The sequence below is a fragment of the Panicum virgatum genome, chromosome 4K (genome assembly GCF_016808335.1).
Source record: "Panicum virgatum strain AP13 chromosome 4K, P.virgatum_v5, whole genome shotgun sequence".
NCBI lineage: Eukaryota > Viridiplantae > Streptophyta > Magnoliopsida > Poales > Poaceae > Panicum > Panicum virgatum.
The window spans coordinates 44,084,967-44,102,488 of record NC_053139.1 but is presented as its reverse complement, the minus strand read 5'-3'; the positions used below and the strand labels follow the sequence as shown (position 1 = coordinate 44,102,488).

General features: G+C 48.3%; 1 protein-coding gene, 1 long non-coding RNA gene and 11 other non-coding genes across 13 annotated transcripts; 1 reads left to right on the top strand and 12 right to left on the bottom strand.

Annotated features, from left to right (window-relative positions):
• Window positions 1–4,817: 4,817 nt before the first annotated feature.
• LOC120704228 lies at window positions 4,818–7,333 on the bottom strand. The gene is made up of 2 exons (XR_005687505.1): window positions 7,009–7,333; window positions 4,818–6,872 (listed from the first exon to the last, which is right to left on the bottom strand). It is a non-coding gene; the product is annotated as an uncharacterized LOC120704228 (long non-coding RNA).
• LOC120705355 lies at window positions 4,981–5,079 on the bottom strand. The gene has a single exon (XR_005687936.1). It is a non-coding gene; the product is annotated as a small nucleolar RNA R30/Z108 (small nucleolar RNA).
• Window positions 5,296–5,379, bottom strand: LOC120705337. The gene has a single exon (XR_005687920.1). It is a non-coding gene; the product is annotated as a small nucleolar RNA snoR20a (small nucleolar RNA).
• On the bottom strand, window positions 5,441–5,531 carry LOC120705309. The gene has a single exon (XR_005687896.1). It is a non-coding gene; the product is annotated as a small nucleolar RNA R38 (small nucleolar RNA).
• On the bottom strand, window positions 5,715–5,843 carry LOC120705341. The gene has a single exon (XR_005687924.1). It is a non-coding gene; the product is annotated as a small nucleolar RNA snoR80 (small nucleolar RNA).
• Window positions 5,927–6,028, bottom strand: LOC120705321. The gene has a single exon (XR_005687907.1). It is a non-coding gene; the product is annotated as a small nucleolar RNA Z157/R69/R10 (small nucleolar RNA).
• LOC120705338 lies at window positions 6,094–6,198 on the bottom strand. The gene has a single exon (XR_005687921.1). It is a non-coding gene; the product is annotated as a small nucleolar RNA snoR97 (small nucleolar RNA).
• LOC120705306 lies at window positions 6,307–6,423 on the bottom strand. Its single transcript, XR_005687893.1, has one exon. It is a non-coding gene; the product is annotated as a small nucleolar RNA Z278 (small nucleolar RNA).
• LOC120705302 lies at window positions 6,484–6,578 on the bottom strand. Its single transcript, XR_005687889.1, has one exon. It is a non-coding gene; the product is annotated as a small nucleolar RNA Z223 (small nucleolar RNA).
• On the bottom strand, window positions 6,646–6,731 carry LOC120705347. Its single transcript, XR_005687929.1, has one exon. It is a non-coding gene; the product is annotated as a small nucleolar RNA U36a (small nucleolar RNA).
• On the bottom strand, window positions 6,774–6,918 carry LOC120705350. The gene has a single exon (XR_005687932.1). It is a non-coding gene; the product is annotated as a small nucleolar RNA snoR134 (small nucleolar RNA).
• LOC120705344 lies at window positions 7,008–7,135 on the bottom strand. Its single transcript, XR_005687927.1, has one exon. It is a non-coding gene; the product is annotated as a small nucleolar RNA snoR111 (small nucleolar RNA).
• A 6,412-nt stretch (window positions 7,334–13,745) lies between the features above and the next one.
• Window positions 13,746–17,490, top strand: LOC120704226 (L-ascorbate oxidase homolog). The gene is made up of 8 exons (XM_039988535.1): window positions 13,746–13,977; window positions 14,116–14,225; window positions 15,240–15,510; window positions 15,599–15,701; window positions 15,794–16,139; window positions 16,301–16,666; window positions 16,763–16,841; window positions 17,013–17,490. Exons 1-8 carry the CDS (start codon window positions 13,798–13,800, stop codon window positions 17,223–17,225), a joined length of 1,668 nt encoding a protein of 555 aa, XP_039844469.1. The 5' UTR covers window positions 13,746–13,797; the 3' UTR covers window positions 17,226–17,490.
• Window positions 17,491–17,522: the final 32 nt, after the last annotated feature.

The window sequence follows — 17,522 nt, the reverse complement described above, 5'->3', positions numbered from 1 at the left end:
GCCACGACAATTGGTATTAGAGACATCTATCCTTGGCCTGTGAATCCCCGGCTCGCTTCGTCTCCTCGACACGCAGCCGCATCGACGAGCATCACTCCGATCTCGCCGCCCCCGCCCCGTCGTTGACTTCCCGTCGCCGACGGCCACCACAGACCGCCGGTTAGCCGTTCCGGCGCCGTCGTCCACTTCATTGTTCGCGCCGCTTAGGGTTCTAGTTTGGGGATTCGATTTCCACCGAGTTATTCCGAATTCTGCATCACAGGCGCGACGGTGAGCGATTCGCTGTTGTTCGAGATTTCGTGTGCAATTGTTGTATTCCTTCGACTCGAATCAACATTGCTCGAGCCTCCCCTTCAGAGGTCTCATCAATTCGGGCATTTTCTTCGAGTTTGAGGTGCGATTGCTACGAGATTTCCTAAGCCTTCCGTGCAGAATTGTTGTCCATCGCTGCCGATTTCACCAATTCTGCGTGTGGTTGGCTTGCTGTGTTCCGTCGGCCTCGATCTGGATAACGAGTTCGGTTGGGATTGCTTGACTTCGCTTGCACATCGCAGTGAGGTCGCGCCCGTAATTCCCCCCCCAATTCGGATCGGCTTGTGGTGTGAGCAACCACGGCGCCGCCCAAACCATCCGTTCAGACCCGCTTCGTGCTGGATGCGATGGAGGAGTTCGAACGACAGGGTGATCGTCATTGGGAGCAAATGATGGAGAGTCTGGACCTGTTGTTCGCGCGCGTTACTGACATCGGCCGCGACCAGCAACAGATCCGTGCTCATCTCGAACACAATTCCAAGGTGATGGCAGGGTACAGCACTGCTCAGGAGATCCTCACTAGGAAGGTGGAAGCAACGGGTCAGGCGGTGGCCAAATTGACAGCCGATTTCCTATGTACTGGTGAGCAGCATCCACCACCACCACCCCCGTCCCCTCGTCAGGGCTATCACGGTGAGAGCAGTCAATCCCACCCTCCTTTCCATTCTGGCCGTGGTTATCAGGACAATCATGCTGGTGGTCGTAGCTATACTCCTAAGCTCTAATTTCCCCATTTCGATGGTCACCACCCTAAAATCTGAAAGGACAAGTGTTTCAATTACTTTCATGTTTGCAATGTGCCTGAAAATCTGTGGGTTACCACTGCTTCTCTGCACCTTGATGATAATGCAGCCCAGTGGCTACAAATGTACAAGTTGCAGCATGGTCTGGGTAGCTGGGTTGATTTCATACAGGCTGTGGAGGAACAATTTGGGCCGGATGATTACAGATCAGCACTCAATGATTTGTTATTGCTTAAGCAGAGAGGTACTGTTGAAGAGTGTGCTGTTGAGTTTGAATCACTGGAGTTCCAGATTTGCATGCATAATTCTGGTTATGGGGAGGTGTTCTTTGTAGCCCAGTTCATCAAGGGTCTGAAACCAGAAATTCAACCAACTGTTCAATTACAACTTCCTGACAAAGTGACTAAGGCTATTCTTCTGGCTAAAATTCAGCAGAAAATGTTAGAAAGGGGCAAGTACAAAGCCCAGCGACCTCCTTCTCAGTTCAGGTCTCAGTCTACTGGTGGGAGACTGGACACCAAACAATCAACTCCTTCCAACAACTTGTGGAGAGAAAGACAAGAGAGGGATTATAGAAAGGCTCATGGTTTGTGCTATTTTTTGTGTTGAAAAATATGAACCTGGTCATGCTGAGAAATGCTCCAAGAGACCCAAACAACAGTTGAATGCTTTGGTGGTTAATGACTTGGATGTGAATCTGACTGAGGAAGTCTTGAACCAATTAGCAATGGAAGATTCCTTGCAAGAAGAATTTGGTCAGTTATCTCTGCATACTTTATCAGCTGCTGATCATTCAGACTGTATTAAACTCAGAGCATTGGTGCAAAATGAAGTCATGTTGTTATTGGTTGATAGTGGCAGCAGTCACAGCTTTGTTAGTTCCAAATTTCTGAAGTTAACTGGGTTAACTGCTGTCCCTGCATCCCCTAAGCAAGTGAAACTGCCAAATGGATAGGTCCTGCTCTCTGATCAAGTGGTTCCTCAACTGAGTTGGTGGTGTCAAGGGCACACCATTAATACTGATATGAGAGTTTTGGATCTGGAGGTTTATGATGGTATTCTGGGATTTGATTGGTTGATAAAGCATAGTCCCATGCAGTGTAACTGGGAGACAAAAACTCTGGAATTCTCTAATGATGGTCACCATGTTCTGCTACAAGGTGTGCAGTCCCCAACTCTGGGAGTTTCTGAGTTAACCTATTCCCAATTTCAGAAGTGGTGTAAAGGCAATGAGGTTTGGGCTTATGCTATTGTGGAGCAATCTCAAATTCCTCCTGCTGACCTACCTCCTGCTCCTGTCCAAGCCCTATTGACAGAGTATAGTGATTTGTTCCAGCTTCCACAAACACTACCTCCATCAAGAAACCATGATCATGCTATACCTCTTATGCCTGATGCAGTTCCAGTTAACTGTAGACCTTACAAGTACTCTCCTGTCCATAAAACTGAAATTGAGCAGCAGGTCAAGGACTTATTGGCAGCTGGATTCATCACCCACAGCGCCAGCCCTTTTGCCAGCCCTGTCTTGCTTGTCCAAAAGAAGGATGGTTCCTGGAGATTTTGTGTTGACTACAGAAAACTCAACTCCATGACCATCAAGAACAGATTTCCCATGCCAGTTATAGAAGAACTGCTAGAGGAACTATATGGGGCCAAATTCTTTACTAAATTGGATATGAAATCTGGTTATCATCAAATTAGAATGTTGCCTGAAGATGAAAGTAAAACTACATTTAAGACACACCATGGCCACTATCAGTTTAAGGTGATGCCTTTTGGGTTAACTAATGCTCCTGCCACATTTCAATGTCTCATGAATGATATTCTCTCTCCCTTCTTGAGAAAATTTGTGATTGTCTTTCTTGATGAAATACTCATCTATAGCACTGATCTGGAAGAGCATGTACAGCATGTCAGGAAAGTCTTTGATCAGCTTAGATAGCATCAGCTCTTTCTGAAGCTTAGTAAATGTTCCTTTGCTCAAAGTCAATTAGACTATTTGGGTCATATTATCTCAGCTGCAGGAGTATCTACTGACCCAACCAAGACACAAGCAATATTGGCATGGCCAGTTCCCACTACAGCCACTGAACTCAGAGGATTATTGGGTCTTACAGGTTACTATAGGAGATTTGTGAAGAACCATGGTATCCTGGCTAAACCTCTCACTCAGTTACTCACTCACAAGCATTTTACTTGGACTGATGCAGCCCAGTCAGCCTTCACTGCCTTGAAACAGGCCATGACAACCACACCTATATTGGGTTTACCAGATTTCTCTGCACCCTTCATTGTGGAAACAGATGCTTGTGATAGTGGCATTGGAGCTGTACTCATCCAACACAGCCAACCTATTTCATTCTTGAGCAAAGCTTTAGGTCCTTCCCATCGCCATCTATCCATCTATGAGGAGTTTTTGGCTTTCATCATGGCAGTGGAAAGGTGGCGTTCCTACTTACAATTTCAAGAGTTTATCATTCATACGGACCACAAAAGTCTAGCATACTTGACTGAATAGAATCTCCACTCTGAACTACAACGCAAAGCTATGACACGACTTATGGGATTACAATTCAAAGTGATTTACAAGCAAGGCAAGGAGAATGTTGTGGCTGATGCCCTTTCCCAAGTGGGCCATTTGATGGCCACCCAATCAGTATCTTCTTCCCGACCAGTTTGGTTGCAAGAGATTCTCAATTCCTACATGACTGATTCAGTGGCACAACAATTACTAGCCAAGTTGGCTGTCACTGATTCTCATCGGGGGGCTTATTCTCTGTCTCAAGGACTGATCAAGTACAAGGGCCGAGTCTAGGTTGCTGGTAATTCTGCTCTTCAGACTAAAATTATTTCAGCTATGCACTCCAGCCCCATTGGTGATCATTCGGGGGTCCATGCCACCTACTACAGAGTGAAGAGCTGGTTGTCTCTAGCTGAGTTATAGTATAACTCCAGTTTTCATTATGCTCTTGGTTGCTCCCCTTTCCAGGCTCTCTATGGACATGAGGCCCGTTTCCCAGCTTTGCCTGCAATTCCATTAGATGTTCAGCAGCCCGTCCAGGAAATACTTCATGACTGACAGTTACATTTGCAAGCTCTGCGTGACCAATTGGCCAAAGCACAAAATCGAATGAAACTCTATGCTGACCAAAATCGTTCTGACCGTCAGTATCAAGTGGGTGATCTAGTACTTCTGAAACTTCAACCCTATGCTCAATCGTCGATAGTGAACCAACCATTCCCTAAACTTGCTTTTAAATATTTTGGTCCCTATCGCGTGCTGGATCGTGTGGGAACAGCTGCCTATCGTCTGGAGCTCCCTGCAGACAGTCGCATTCACAATGTTTTTCATGTTTCTCAACTGAAGCCTTTCACCGAGGACTATTCACCAGTGTACTCTGATATTTCTAGGATTATTACGTTGGATACTGCTGACCTCTAACCGGAAGCCATTCTGGAACATCGCCTGGTGAAGAAAGGGAACACGGCAATGTCTCAGATGCACGTCAAGTAGTCTCATCTTCCGGAAGACTCAGCCAACTAGGAGGACTTCTACGTTCTGCAGCAACGTTTTCCTACGGCGCTTGCTTGGGACAAGCAAGTTCTTCGGCGGGAGGGGGGTGGTCACACATGCGCCTACATCCACGAGAGTGTGAACTACGGAGCCGTGTACTTAGTTATCTACTACTTTTATACAGCTAGCACGTTGGTGTGCGTGGGGCCCACTGGGGCCATGTAACAAACAGAGCAGACTCGTCTTCGGAAACAAATTGGAATTAGAACTCCTCGGGTTGGATTTCCTCCTTCCCCAAGTTATATCTCTCTGTCAACTGGCTGGAACTCACGTCGCCGGCGAGTTCGTCGGCGGCCACAGGCCACGACACTAACTCAAATCAAACAAAAATACAATGGATGTGATATCTAGTTACTCAGTGGTGGCAATAGGTTTATTGGTTCGATTCTGCCAGCAAGCGTTCTCAATTTCTTCAGAAGAGGGAGATTGTTTGTCCTCATCGCAAACTCCTCAATCCAATACAAACAAGATGTATCTAATCTGACAAATAAACTTAATAAAAAATTAATCTCGATTTACAGAGATGGATATGTGATTTGATCTGTAGCTTTAACATTTCCGAGTCATCACATCCATCTCATTCAAATCTGTTCGTCAAAACAGAGAAGTAACAATATGGATACCAACAAGCAAATATGTGCAGCAAAGTATATGCATGACCAAACAACCTCAGACCGTCCTAGTTCATGAGAAATATCAACAGTATCAAGCAATATTCACCTGTTCTGTAACCATCAGGTCATCAAAGGCCAAGATCAAACAAACTTCGTATACTAATACTAATATCAAGAACGGAATAAAAGGGAAAACACAACATGTCAGATTAAAGTATTCTCAGCACCCTTTTGAAGGAATCAGACAGGGATAACTGTATTTTACTTCTGTTATCATCATGCACACCTCAAATTCTGGAGAAACAAAAAAAAAGTTTCAGGGATCTATCTGATCTTCCTATTTAATATGAAAGAATTGTCATGGACGCCACAATCTAACAGATAAGGCGTTGTCCCTTTCAAATTTTCACATCCTTTAGATCCCACAAACTCAACAAATAATAAAAATCAAATTCAAATTCAAAAGTGATTAAATTTTCGTGGCCTTTCCAGGATCGGATTGGCACAAAAAACGCAACCAATCAGGATATAACCACAAGGATAGCATGTCGCGTCCGAGCCATTATACCAAGAGAAACGAAATAATCCTCCAGAATTGGTAATGGACGCATCTAACTAAAAGAATTATAAACACAAACCTAATCCAAACTCTAAAGATGACAACCCTACAGCTGATTTGCGAGATTTGAGTTCAGACAGCCAAGGGTTTGGTCTTCAACTACCACCACGATCTAGCAGTATCAGAAACTCTAGTCCAAAACACAATTGTTCATCATCACTCAAATCTCGGGTCAACTATCACACCAGAAAGCAAATAAAATTAGTACACGGATGACACAGGAGTTGACAATAATATAGTGATGTTATTTAACTCCCATCTCACCGTAAATAAGAGACGAAGCTGATGACAACACACACTATCCGAGTTTCTCAGCCTCCAGGCAAATCAGAAAGCACTTGCGCGAGGATAGTTAACTCGGCACGTAAACCAGCACCATAGCTTGGACAGCAGACAGAAGAAACTAAAAGAATAAACCAAAAACATTCAGACATAGCATCTAGGACCTCAGCATTGCCCATTGTTGTCATTCGAGTGCAGGGCTCCAAGTAGGTTCTTCCTGACAGGCAGGAACTTGGAGCCGATTGCAGCGTCCAAACATTGGGCGATTTCATCAGTGGCCAACGGGATGCATTTTGGTCGAAGAAAAAAGAATACAACTGTTTATTAAAAATGAGACAAAAAAGGCTCAGATTTTTAATCAGCTCTATCTGTCATGAATTCTCAGAAGCAGAACTGGCGTTTTAAGCTGAATAGTTGTATCGTCACTGCCAAAAAGATCGCTCAATAAGGAAGATGGTGCCTATTAAACAATCAAAGAAAGGTGATGCGTTGATGAACAAATGGCTCATATTAAGAAATTCAACCATTATTTTTCCCTTTGCTTCACGGGTTAGATCAGAAGCGCGGGTAATGTCAAATCACTGCCAACAACCAAACGCAACAGCCAAAAAAAAAGAGATGTTACGAATATCTGTATCCATTACTTTGACACAGACCACTCACAAGATTGTCATGGCCTGCAACACTGAATGGCGTGCTGGATCTAGCACAGGCATTGGGGCTTCCTTCTTCAATGGTTAGTAATCCGACAAGCCCGGGGTTAGCACCGTGCAGACACATATATTTATTAGATCCTTAAATCGCAAGCTAAATCAAACGGAAAAAATCAAGAGAGAAGATAGAGGAGGAGGAGGGGTACTAAACTGTGGTCAAGCAACAATCATATTGCCTACTGGAGCCATGGCAACTGAAACGATTTCTTGACGCGTCGATCTATCCCCTACTTGAGAAGGCGGCGGAGCACGGAAGGTGTGCGTGCCCCCGCCATCGATGAGCAAGAGAGGAAAAACAGAAAAATAAAGGTGCAGATCGAAACGATGCGAAACAACTACGAGAAGGAGAAAAGGGGCAAACGGCGGCAACGACGACGAACGCGAGCTGCTCCGCGGCGGCGGCGGCGGCTGGTGCCTGGAACCCTAGTTGACGAGGAGGGCAGGGGCTTTGTGGTGAATTTATAGTTCTCCCTGGCGGCGACGGGGAGGAAACGAAACCTCGCGAGCGTAGAAACGGAGAAAACCTAGAAGCCGTGGGCCTTTGGGCCTCTACAAACTCATCTATTATCCACAAACTGGGCTTGAGCATTTAGAGATGCTTTTTTTAAAAAAAAAGCATGTAGAGATGCTCAGATGCATGTTGGGCTGAAGGGAATTCATGAAGGATTTGGTCTTAAGTAATTGAACGGCGTTCTGGGCCGTCTGTGCTACGCCAAAAATAGTGAGATTTATGGGCCAAAGTTGTCGATAATGTTTGTTTTTTTTTTGAAGAAAATGTCGATAATGTTCGGGAAGATGGAATCGATGTAACTTTGAGTGAGCAAAGTCGTCCGTTAGATTCCGCTCTCATCTTCTTCTCCCACTCTTTTCAAAATGTGGATAGGCTGCTTCAGAAAATGTCGAATCTAGTCCTTTAAAATGTCGATTTATGTTTTAAAAAAGGTTGAATGTGGTCATTTGAAATGTTGATCAAGGTGCTTATAATTTTGCATCTATTTTTACCAAATGTTGGATAAAAAAAGTAGATCCATAGCAGGATCGTTTGCTTAGCATCAAATTAAAACTGAACCGGCGTACCGTTGGACATAAGTTGCAACTACTTTTAACTTGGGCCTACTGGGTTTAACGTTTCATAAGTTAACTACTGTAACTTTCACAAGATATATATACAGGAGCTCCCCAAAGCTGTAGCGCGGTGTTTTTATATGGCCATACGGGGCTTTACATAGTCTGCTTAAAGTCGCAGGTGTGATTGCGAGCGAGCGCGTTGCAGAAGACCCGCCTGGCCCATAAGCATCTCGCCTCTACCGCTTAGCAACCACCTCCGACGGCTTCTCACGCTCCTCCACCCGGTGCCTGGCGCCTGGCGGCCACCCAAGTTCCTACCACCCCTCCTCTCTTTATAAGCTCCGAGACTACAGGACCCCAGCAACCCTTCTCTTTGAATGCCAGCGGCAAGCTCAAGGAGAAGAAGAGTTACGCGCGCGCTTCTGCTACCGATCCGCTCGCACCCGTGCATGTGACTCTTAACATTTAGCGGCTCTACATTGTACCCAGTATTTCCTTCAAATTATTTTTCCCCCAAAAGAATATCGCCAAGGTCCACTTCCACTGCCATGCCACAGACGCTACAGCGTGATAGGACACCGCTTCATTCAACCGCGCTGTCCGTGCTGATGATGCCACTCTGGGATAGGAGGAGCCATCAAAGCAGTCCAGGCAGAGTCCTCTGTCGGTGAAGGGTGCTCCACCACCATTTTTGGCCCTGTTTGGTTTACATGTAGTACTACTAGCACACATTTCCCGAGAAAAGAATCTTCGATGCATGGAGTACTAAACGAAATTTATTTGCAAAACCTTTTCACGGATGGGTATAACTTTTCACGACGAATCTAATGATAGTAATTAATCGATGATTGGCTACAGTGATGCTACAGTAACTATCCTCTAATCGTGCGGTCAAAGACCTCATTAGGTTCGTCTCGCGAAGTAGTACAGCGCTGTGGAGTTAGTTTTGTCAATTACCTTTATTTAGCACCCCTAATTATTGGTCAAAGTTTTTGTGCTATTTGTGCTAGGGCAAACCAAACAGGGCCTTTGTCGGTGCGACCGGCTCCTAGCCCCAGCCGTTGCCGCTCTAGAAGCAGCCCGAGCCAAACCGCCAAATCGGCATCCCACGCGTATCCTGACCAACAAGAGGTATACCACGTGCGAGGCTACTGCGGCGGCCACGAGGAGCTGCGGGTGGTCGGGTGGAGCACATGCACACGGCGCGACGACGCCGACGACGTGCGGCGGCCGTGCCCTCCTCTGTGCTCGAGTTGCGTTGTGTGGCCCCACTGGAAAGAGCGCGCCGCTCCGCTCGATCTGCTTGCTTGCCAGGCGTGTGAGGCGTCAGCCACGTGAGTTCACACTTAGAAGGCAGCAGCTGATTCGAGCTGAGACTATCCACACTCATCATTCTCTAAATTTATCCCATAAAAAAATATTTCTATCTTAATCTTCTATACTTAGTTTCACCTCATCCATATCCATCGTCCTCCATATTCCATCTTCTATGCCAACTACCCATTGTGGAGCCCGCAATTTAGATTTTTTTATCCATCCCCACCTCTTTCTATCTCTCCCATCGATCCCCACCACTTTCTCTCTCCCCCTCCACCACGCCGCTCGCCACCACCCCGCCCAGCCACGCGCTCGTCCTCCATCGCGCGGCAGCGGGCAGGCACGCGAGCGCTGCGCCGGCGAGGGCGGAGAGCGGGCGCGGCGGCGCGAGCGTGGGCGCGGCCTCGAGCTGCTGCTCTCCTCAGCTGCGAGCTCGGGTGGAGGAGCAGGGGCGAGCTCGCTACGCGCGGAGGTGGCCGGCGAGCGCGCGGTGAGGGCGGAGCGCGGGCACGGCGCGAGTGCGGCGAGGACGGAGCGCGCGCGCGGCCTCGAGCTGCTGCTCTCCTCAGCTGCGAGCTCGGGTGGAGGAGCAGGGGCGAGCTCGCTGCGAGTGGAGGTGGCCGGCGAGCGCGCGGCGGGGCGGAGGTGGCCAGCGGCGCCTCCCTCCTACCGAGAGCGCATCCCTCAGCAGCGGAGCGGGCTCGCGCGCCGTCGGCGGCCCGGCGCGGCGGAGCGGACCCGCGCGCCGGAGATGGCCTGGCGCGGCGGATTGAGTGGCCCAACCCCCATTTCCTCGCCGGATCTGCGACGGCGACGGCCGCCCCCTCCTCCCTCCCTCTCCCATGGCTGCGGCGTTGGAGAAGGCCTCTGCGGGGCCACGGCGGCGGCGGCCATGGCGGGGCTCCGCCCAGGCGGCCCCTGCTCCGTGGCGGGGCACGAGGGGCGGGCGGCGGCGGCGGCAGCGGCGAGCAGGCGGCCACTGCTCCCTGGCCCTGCTCGCGCGCGGCCATGGCGGGCCGCGTCGACCTCCGCCTCTAGGGTTCAAAACGGACGGAAATATTTCCGTTCCGACCCGTTCTGTTTTTCTATTTTTGTCCGTCCGTTTTCGTATTTGTGGGATCCCATTTCCGTTTTTATGGAAGTAGAAATGAGGTTTCTCCGTCCATTTCCGACAAATCCCGTTTTTACATGGAATTGATCCGTATTTATTCCGTTTTCATCCCGTTTTTAATCTATATAAGATATGTCTAAAAATTGATATGTTCAAAAACATACCAATCACTAAATATGCATGTTAACATGTTAACACATGGCATACTAGTGAATATTGGATTAATAACTTCGTACGTGTATATTATTTTGTGATTTTGTTAATGTATACTCGAGAATATTTGATCGCGTTATTATTTCAGGCTCAACGTCCGTATTAGTTCGTTTCCGTACTTCTGCGTAACCCGATTCCGTTTCCGTACCCGTATTTTCCGAATCCGATCCCGTTTCCGTCTGTTTTCATCGTTATCCGCCTCTCCCTCCCTCTCTCTGCTCCGGCGTGGGAGCCCAGACGCCAGGTGGAGTGGGGCCCGCCGATAGGGAACCTCCTCTATTTCCCTACGAGTGGAGGATGCTGGATGATTGGGGAGCTAGAGGACACCACTGCAGGGAGATTTTTTCTTATGGGCGTCCTCTAGGACCCTTTAAGGGATCCAGTGCCAACAGCCTAATGCCGCGGCTTGGTTAAAGTGGTCAGCCCGCTAGCCGTCTTGCTTTCAGAGTTTTTTTTAACACACGTTCAGACGTAAATACTTACGCCAGTCTGGAGATTTTATAAAAAGTTTCATGGCATTAAATATCCTCAATTTTGCAGACATGGCAAGGACTGTCGGGTACCGTAATAAGGGGCACCCTAACCTAGGGACTAAAACACCCCCAAATATGCAAGACGCAATCAGGCACTCGGGCCCACTCCTCCCCTCGAGCAGTGCCATCATCTATGCTTGGATGCCCAAATCCTCTCCAGGTGTAAAAAGCCCAAATACACGCTCGCCCCACGGCCCGACGCCACGGTGCGGCTCTTCCGAGGCCTCACAGGCCGCAGAGCAACCTTCGCCTCGCTCGAGGTCTCCCCGCCGAGGCCCCTGGCAGCGCGCCACATCTCCGCCTCGCCCAAGGGTGAGGGGTCACCCTCGGAGCGCAGGTGAACTCCGCCTCGCTCGAGGCCCCCTCGGCCGAGCCCTCTGTGGGGCCTCGGCGCTGGGGAACTCCGCCTCGTTCGAGACCTCGGCAGACTGGGATTGTATCCCAACCACCCGACGGGATTGGCACATTTATTGCTAATCACTCCACGGCATGAAGCGGGAGTCAGACGATGTCATCAGCCACGTCGCACAGCGGACATGACTGGAGTTCCGTCCGCCTGCTCTTGTCACTGTGCCGCTATTCCCGGCGCTGTGTGGACCTGCGGCGCGCTGTGCGGACATGTCTGACACTGCACCACCACTGTGCTACCAAATCTTTGTACTTTCTCCTCTGCAGGACCTTCGGCAGACATGGGCAGCAACCCTCGAACGCTGTCAGTAGCACCCTCGGCGCCCCCGCCTCGTCAAACGCGGAGCACAGCGCGCCCTACAGCCACTGCCACGCCGTCGACTGGCGCCACAAGACAGGGACACATCCCGGATATGGTCAAAGGGCTCCCAAGGGCGACGACCACACCCGTCGCCATGCCCTACAGTGCTCGGCAACAGGAACCATCAACTGTTCTCCCCCGATTCGGGGAGAAAGAGACGACTCCAGAGATCACCCATACATGTAACCCATCCCTTCTTGAGTCTATAAAAGAAGAGAGGAGCACACGGACACTCGCACTCACGTATTCCCAATCAACTCTAACACATCTAGAGACTTGGGAGCTCTCTCCCTCTCTCGCTCAAGTTTGTACCCCCTACTACAAGCACCTCGGTGCAAAGAGAATACAGTTCTTCCCTCGCTGCTGGACGTATGGCCTCATCGGCCAGAATCAGGATAAATTCGGTGTCATTGTGTTTTCTCTTGCATCAACCATCTAAGAACTAAGACACGCAGCATCATCACTGATTGGTGCTAGATCGCGAGGTTTGGACACCGACAGAGAGAGAATGATGGAGTTTTATGAAATGTGTGGAGAGTTTTATCACCATTAAACTCCTCTAGTACGAATATCTAGTTCTCAGTCTAGGTATCTGTGTCCATGAAATTTCCACTGAGACTGGTCTTAGTGCTAGTTGAATAGACCTTCATCCAATTCTGATTCTCCGTGAGGATGATCCTCCGAGCGGAGTGCTATATTAGCTCAGTAATTGACTTTATAAAAGCAAATCCAATACGAAACAGTGAATCAGGAGAATTTATTTTTTTTTCAACTCCCAGCTCCTTTGTTTATTTTAGAGAATCATTTCATAGAATTGGCATGAAATCACTTTTCTCAGAAAAAATGTCCGACAGAGCTTCTTGTGGATGTTCTGGCCTCTGGAGCTCTGCCACACAGAACCTTAATTTCGGTAGGATCTGCCGCGAATTTTGGTTCGATCCGATGCACTGTGACATATATTGTGATAGTGCATATATTTATATTTAGTAAAGTATATATGTTGTTATTTTTTCTATAAACTTAGTTAAAATGCATTTGATTAGAACAAAATAAATGTAACATGTTAAAAAATCAGAGACGATATCTTATAATAAAAACTAAAACCAAAGCGTGTACAACACTATGGCCGCTGCTCCCCCGTCCCCAATAGCAAGTGATTCTAGGAATTCTAAAATAAATTAATAAGAAGATAAAATGACTATGTTTGTCACTATTTATTATCTATATTAGCATTGATTGATTTTTGCATGCATATCTACTTTTTAAATAGAGTAAGAGGACTTGTTTTTTGAATAATTTTTGAATTTTAGAATGAATTATTTTTTGGACGGACGGGTTTCATAGTCTCACGGCGCTTGTCGCTCACCGTGTGAACGGAGCCGAAACGCTTGAAATTAAGACCTGACGGGAGGACCAGAAACGACATGAGTACTGGCCAAGCAGTGCTACAGTCTACAGGTCAAACAAAAACAAGAGAACCCATCGCGTACGCGTAGGATTTAAATCCCCCCGCCGTCTCTCGCTCCCCCCACGCGCCCACGCCCCGCGTACAGCTCACTCCACTACCCCCACCCCCGCCTCCTGAGATCACGAGCGCCAGGACATACATACGCTTCGAATCCATCAACCCGGCCGCATCCAATCCATCCATTCCACTTCCACGCGCGCTGCCGCTCTTCCCTCCCATCAATCACCGCCTCCTGCGCCTCATTCATTTACATTCTCTCTCTTCTACCCCGCTCCCCACGAATCCAAGATCGACCCCCCTCCTCCGCCTTCGTCCCTCCTTCCCTCGCTGACACTGTTTGACCCCTGCCGCCTGCCGCCAATCGTGTCATCCAGCTAATAAGGTTCAGAGGTGATAGAGTAGTGAGGACCGGACAGTGTCACTGTGGCAGTGTGGTACCGTGCGTGCGTGAGACGGGGAGAATGGAGGCCCCCTCCTCCTCATCCGCTCGCCCCAACCGCCGCCTCCTCCTCGCCGCCGCCGCTGCCGCCCTCCTCCTCGCCTCCTCGCACCTCCTCGCGGCGCGCGCTGACGACCCCTACAGGTTCTACACCTGGAACGTCACCTTCGGCGACATCTACCCGCTCGGCGTCAAGCAGGAGGTACGCGCACTGCCGCCTTGTGCCCTTTGCTGCTGCGTTGCTGCTCTTGTTGACGCTCTGTTCCCGCGAGAGGAGGCGATCGATTATTCACCTGCATTTGCTAATGGCCGTCAGCTGAATGTGACTGCTGTGATGCAGGGGATACTGATCAACGGCCAGTTCCCGGGGCCGCAGATCGACGCCGTCACCAACGACAACATCATCGTCAATGTCTTCAACAACCTGCCCGTCCCCTTCCTCCTCTCATGGTAATCCGCTACCAGTAGCTTTTTTCCCCCTCTGTTGCTGCTGCTACTCTGTTTTCCTTTACTGTCCCCACTAGCAGACTTGCCTGTTCAGGCTTGGCATGTTTCTCTCTGAATGTGGCTTCCTTTGGTTGCGGGTTGGGACTGACAAGCTTTGTTTTCCGAGCATGGGTTGATGCTCTAGATTTGTGGATGCAATGCAGATCATGCTGGGAGTCTTGATGTGTTCCCTTTCCTGTCTGTTTCTCACTGAACTGTTGGTTCCTGATACTCCCGGTTAACATGCCATTTTCTTTTGGAGTTCTGAATGCCACTTTCTTCACGCATGCTACATTGAGCTGGGAGTGGGATTGGCTGTCAAAACATTGGCAGTTAAAATATTTCCTTCAGTAGAGTAGGCTCAGCTGTGAATCTTGGTCTGGTAGGTGCCTAGCTTGCAGAGCTTGTTTTGTTGTTACTGTGTGTCATCTGATCGAGAGTGAACTGTCAGAGGGTAAAATTTCACTTCCTCCTTTTTCTAGTAGCTAGAGGAATCTGATACTGTAATATGTCTACTTGATCTTTGTCCCTTTTATTAATATGTCCCCTCCTGTCTTTTACTCGTGCTTTCGCTTTCCTTCCAGATCCATGACGAAAAGAGCACATGTACTGATGTACAAGTACAACTAATACTTGTACAGATCAGTGGGGACTAAAGTGGCTTAGCATTAAGCATGTGCAGATTATTGTGATCCATGGCTTCATTTGCCTTAAGAGAGTGGCAAGAGAGACTCCGGTTCACCATATTGAGCCAGTCATTTGCGTAGCAAGAAACCTGTATAAGAAAAAAAAAATAATGCACACTGTCCATATTACCTATGGAATGACTGTGTTGAATGTTAAATGCATCAGTCAGTCTCATGGCTACTTGATTGTGAACTGTTGTGTGACATCACCGGCCGATGTTAATTTTGGGTGTGAAGATTTGGACCCTGCAAAAGAGTGATAACGTTTATAACTGTTCTTCTTTTATTGTAGGCAAGGAATTCAGCAGAGGAGGAGCTCATGGCAAGACGGTGTGTATGGTACAAACTGCCCAATCCCTCCGGGTGGCAATTTCACTTACAACATGCAATTCAAGGACCAAATTGGGAGCTACTACTACTTCCCTTCCCTTTTATTCCACAAGGCAGCCGGTGGTTATGGTGGCATCAGGGTTCTTAGCAGACCAAGGATCCCAGTTCCATTTGACCCCCCTGCCAGTGATTTCACCATAATGGCTGGTGACTGGTTCAAACTCAATCACACTGTATGTTTATATTCTGATGTACTATCTCAGATTGCATCTTACTGCTCACTTTGGTGCATGAGTAAACTGAAATTGTCCTCTCCTGCAGGACTTGAAAGGCATTTTAGACAGTGGAAATGACCTGCCATTCCCTGATGGGCTTCTTATTAATGGACAAGGCTCGAATGGCAATAGATTTACAGTGGGCCAAGGTAAACTCATTGAGTAAATATGAACTAAATGTCTGATAAGTCCATCTTTATTTGGACAGTTGCACTAAACTTGCTTGATGCGATCTTGCCAGGGAAAACATACCGTTTTCGGGTATCGAATGTGGGCATTGCAACATCAGTGATTATTAGGATTCAAGGCCATTCCATGCTCCTGGTTGAGGTGGAGGGATCTCACACCATGCAGGCCACATTCACATCCATTGATATCCATCTAGGCCAATCCTACTCGTTCCTTGTTACTGCTGATCAGCCACCGGCAGACTACTCCATAATTGTGTCGACACGTTTTACCACCCCTGTGCTCACCACCACTGCCATCCTCCACTACAGCAATGCAAATGGGGCTGCAACAGTACTGCCTCCCCTAGCCCCTACAACCGAGATCGATTTTTCTCTCAATCAGGCTAGATCAATTCGGTAAGCATGTCATGATTCTCAAATATAATCTTAGCTTGCCCAAACAACTTTGTTTTGGATGTCACACCTAACAACATTCCCAAATACTGAAGTCACATACATCACTTACAAGAGTGGAAGATGCAAGCATTTCCTAACTTTTGTTGCCTACCTCTGAACAGGTGGAATCTGACAGCGAGTGGACCAAGGCCAAACCCTCAAGGTTCTTACCACTACGGTCTTGTCAACACCACACGAACCATCAGACTCGCCAACTCACGGGCAACCATCAATGGCAAGCTGAGATATGCAGTTAACAGTATCTCCTTCATCCCGGCTGACACTCCTCTCAAGGTTGCCGATTTCTACAACATTTCGGGAGTGTTCACGCTGGGCAGCATGCCCGACAACCCTACCGGTGGCGGCGCCTACCTCCAGACATCTGTCATGGCAGCCAACATGCGGGAATATGTTGAGATCATCTTTCAGAACGCCGAGAACTTTGTGCAGTCATGGCACATTGACGGTTATGCGTTCTGGGTCGTCGGGTGCGTTTCCTAATTCTGTTCATACAATCCTGACATTTTTAATATCACTGGTAACTGAATGACTGAAGAAGAGGTGATCTGTTTCCTGATGATCAGGATGGATGGAGGGCAATGGACACCGGCCAGTCGTCAGGGTTACAACCTTAGAGATGCCATTGCTCGGTACACCTTGCAGGTATGGTGTCACTTGCTGTAATTCTCCTTGATCTACTGAAAAATGCAATTACCATCATGATTCGCGTCATCGTTACCGTTCCATAACAAGGAATAACTGTTCCCCCAAAGTTGTTCTGATGGCTGAACAACACCATCAGTTCACTTCTCTTACATGTTCTTACCTTTTCAGGTGTACCCTCAGTCATGGACCGCCATCTACATGCCGCTGGACAACGTGGGGATGTGGAACGTGAGGTCGGAGAGCTGGGCCCGGCAGTACCTCGGCCAGCAGTTCTACCTCCGGGTGTACTCGCCGGCGAACTCGTGGCGGGACGAGAACCCGATCCCAAAGAACGCGCTGCTCTGCGGCCGGGCTTCTGGCCGCCGAACCAGGCCTCTCTGAATCTGAAGCTCTGAACTGAAGGGCCCAGTTTCTTGTCACGAAACGGTGACCGAAACTTCCGAGGGTCAGTTGAGGGTTGCGATGCATCGGGATGCTCAGATTGCTGAGCAGAGTTCCACTGTGGCGTTGTTCCACTTCCACCCATATTATTTTTTCTTAGCAATTGTAGTTAAAGCATTTTGCGGTGAATTTATTGTACTGGAAGCATTCTCGCTTCCTTACTGATATTTACTAATCCACGATATTTATTCATAATTACCTGAAAGATTTTGAACACAGTCAGATTTCTCATCTTTT

What these genes read in the sequence shown, in the direction of transcription:
- LOC120704226 (XM_039988535.1), top strand. Translation starts at nt 13,798, where the DNA reads ATGGAGGCCCCCTCCTCCTCATCCGCTCGCCCCAACCGCCGCCTCCTC. An exon ending in CGCTCGGCGTCAAGCAGGAG is followed by an intron (nt 13,978 to 14,115) that starts GTACGCGCACTG and finishes GCTGTGATGCAG; the next exon opens with GGGATACTGATCAACGGCCA. An exon ending in GTCCCCTTCCTCCTCTCATG is followed by an intron (nt 14,226 to 15,239) that starts GTAATCCGCTAC and finishes CTTTTATTGTAG; the next exon opens with GCAAGGAATTCAGCAGAGGA.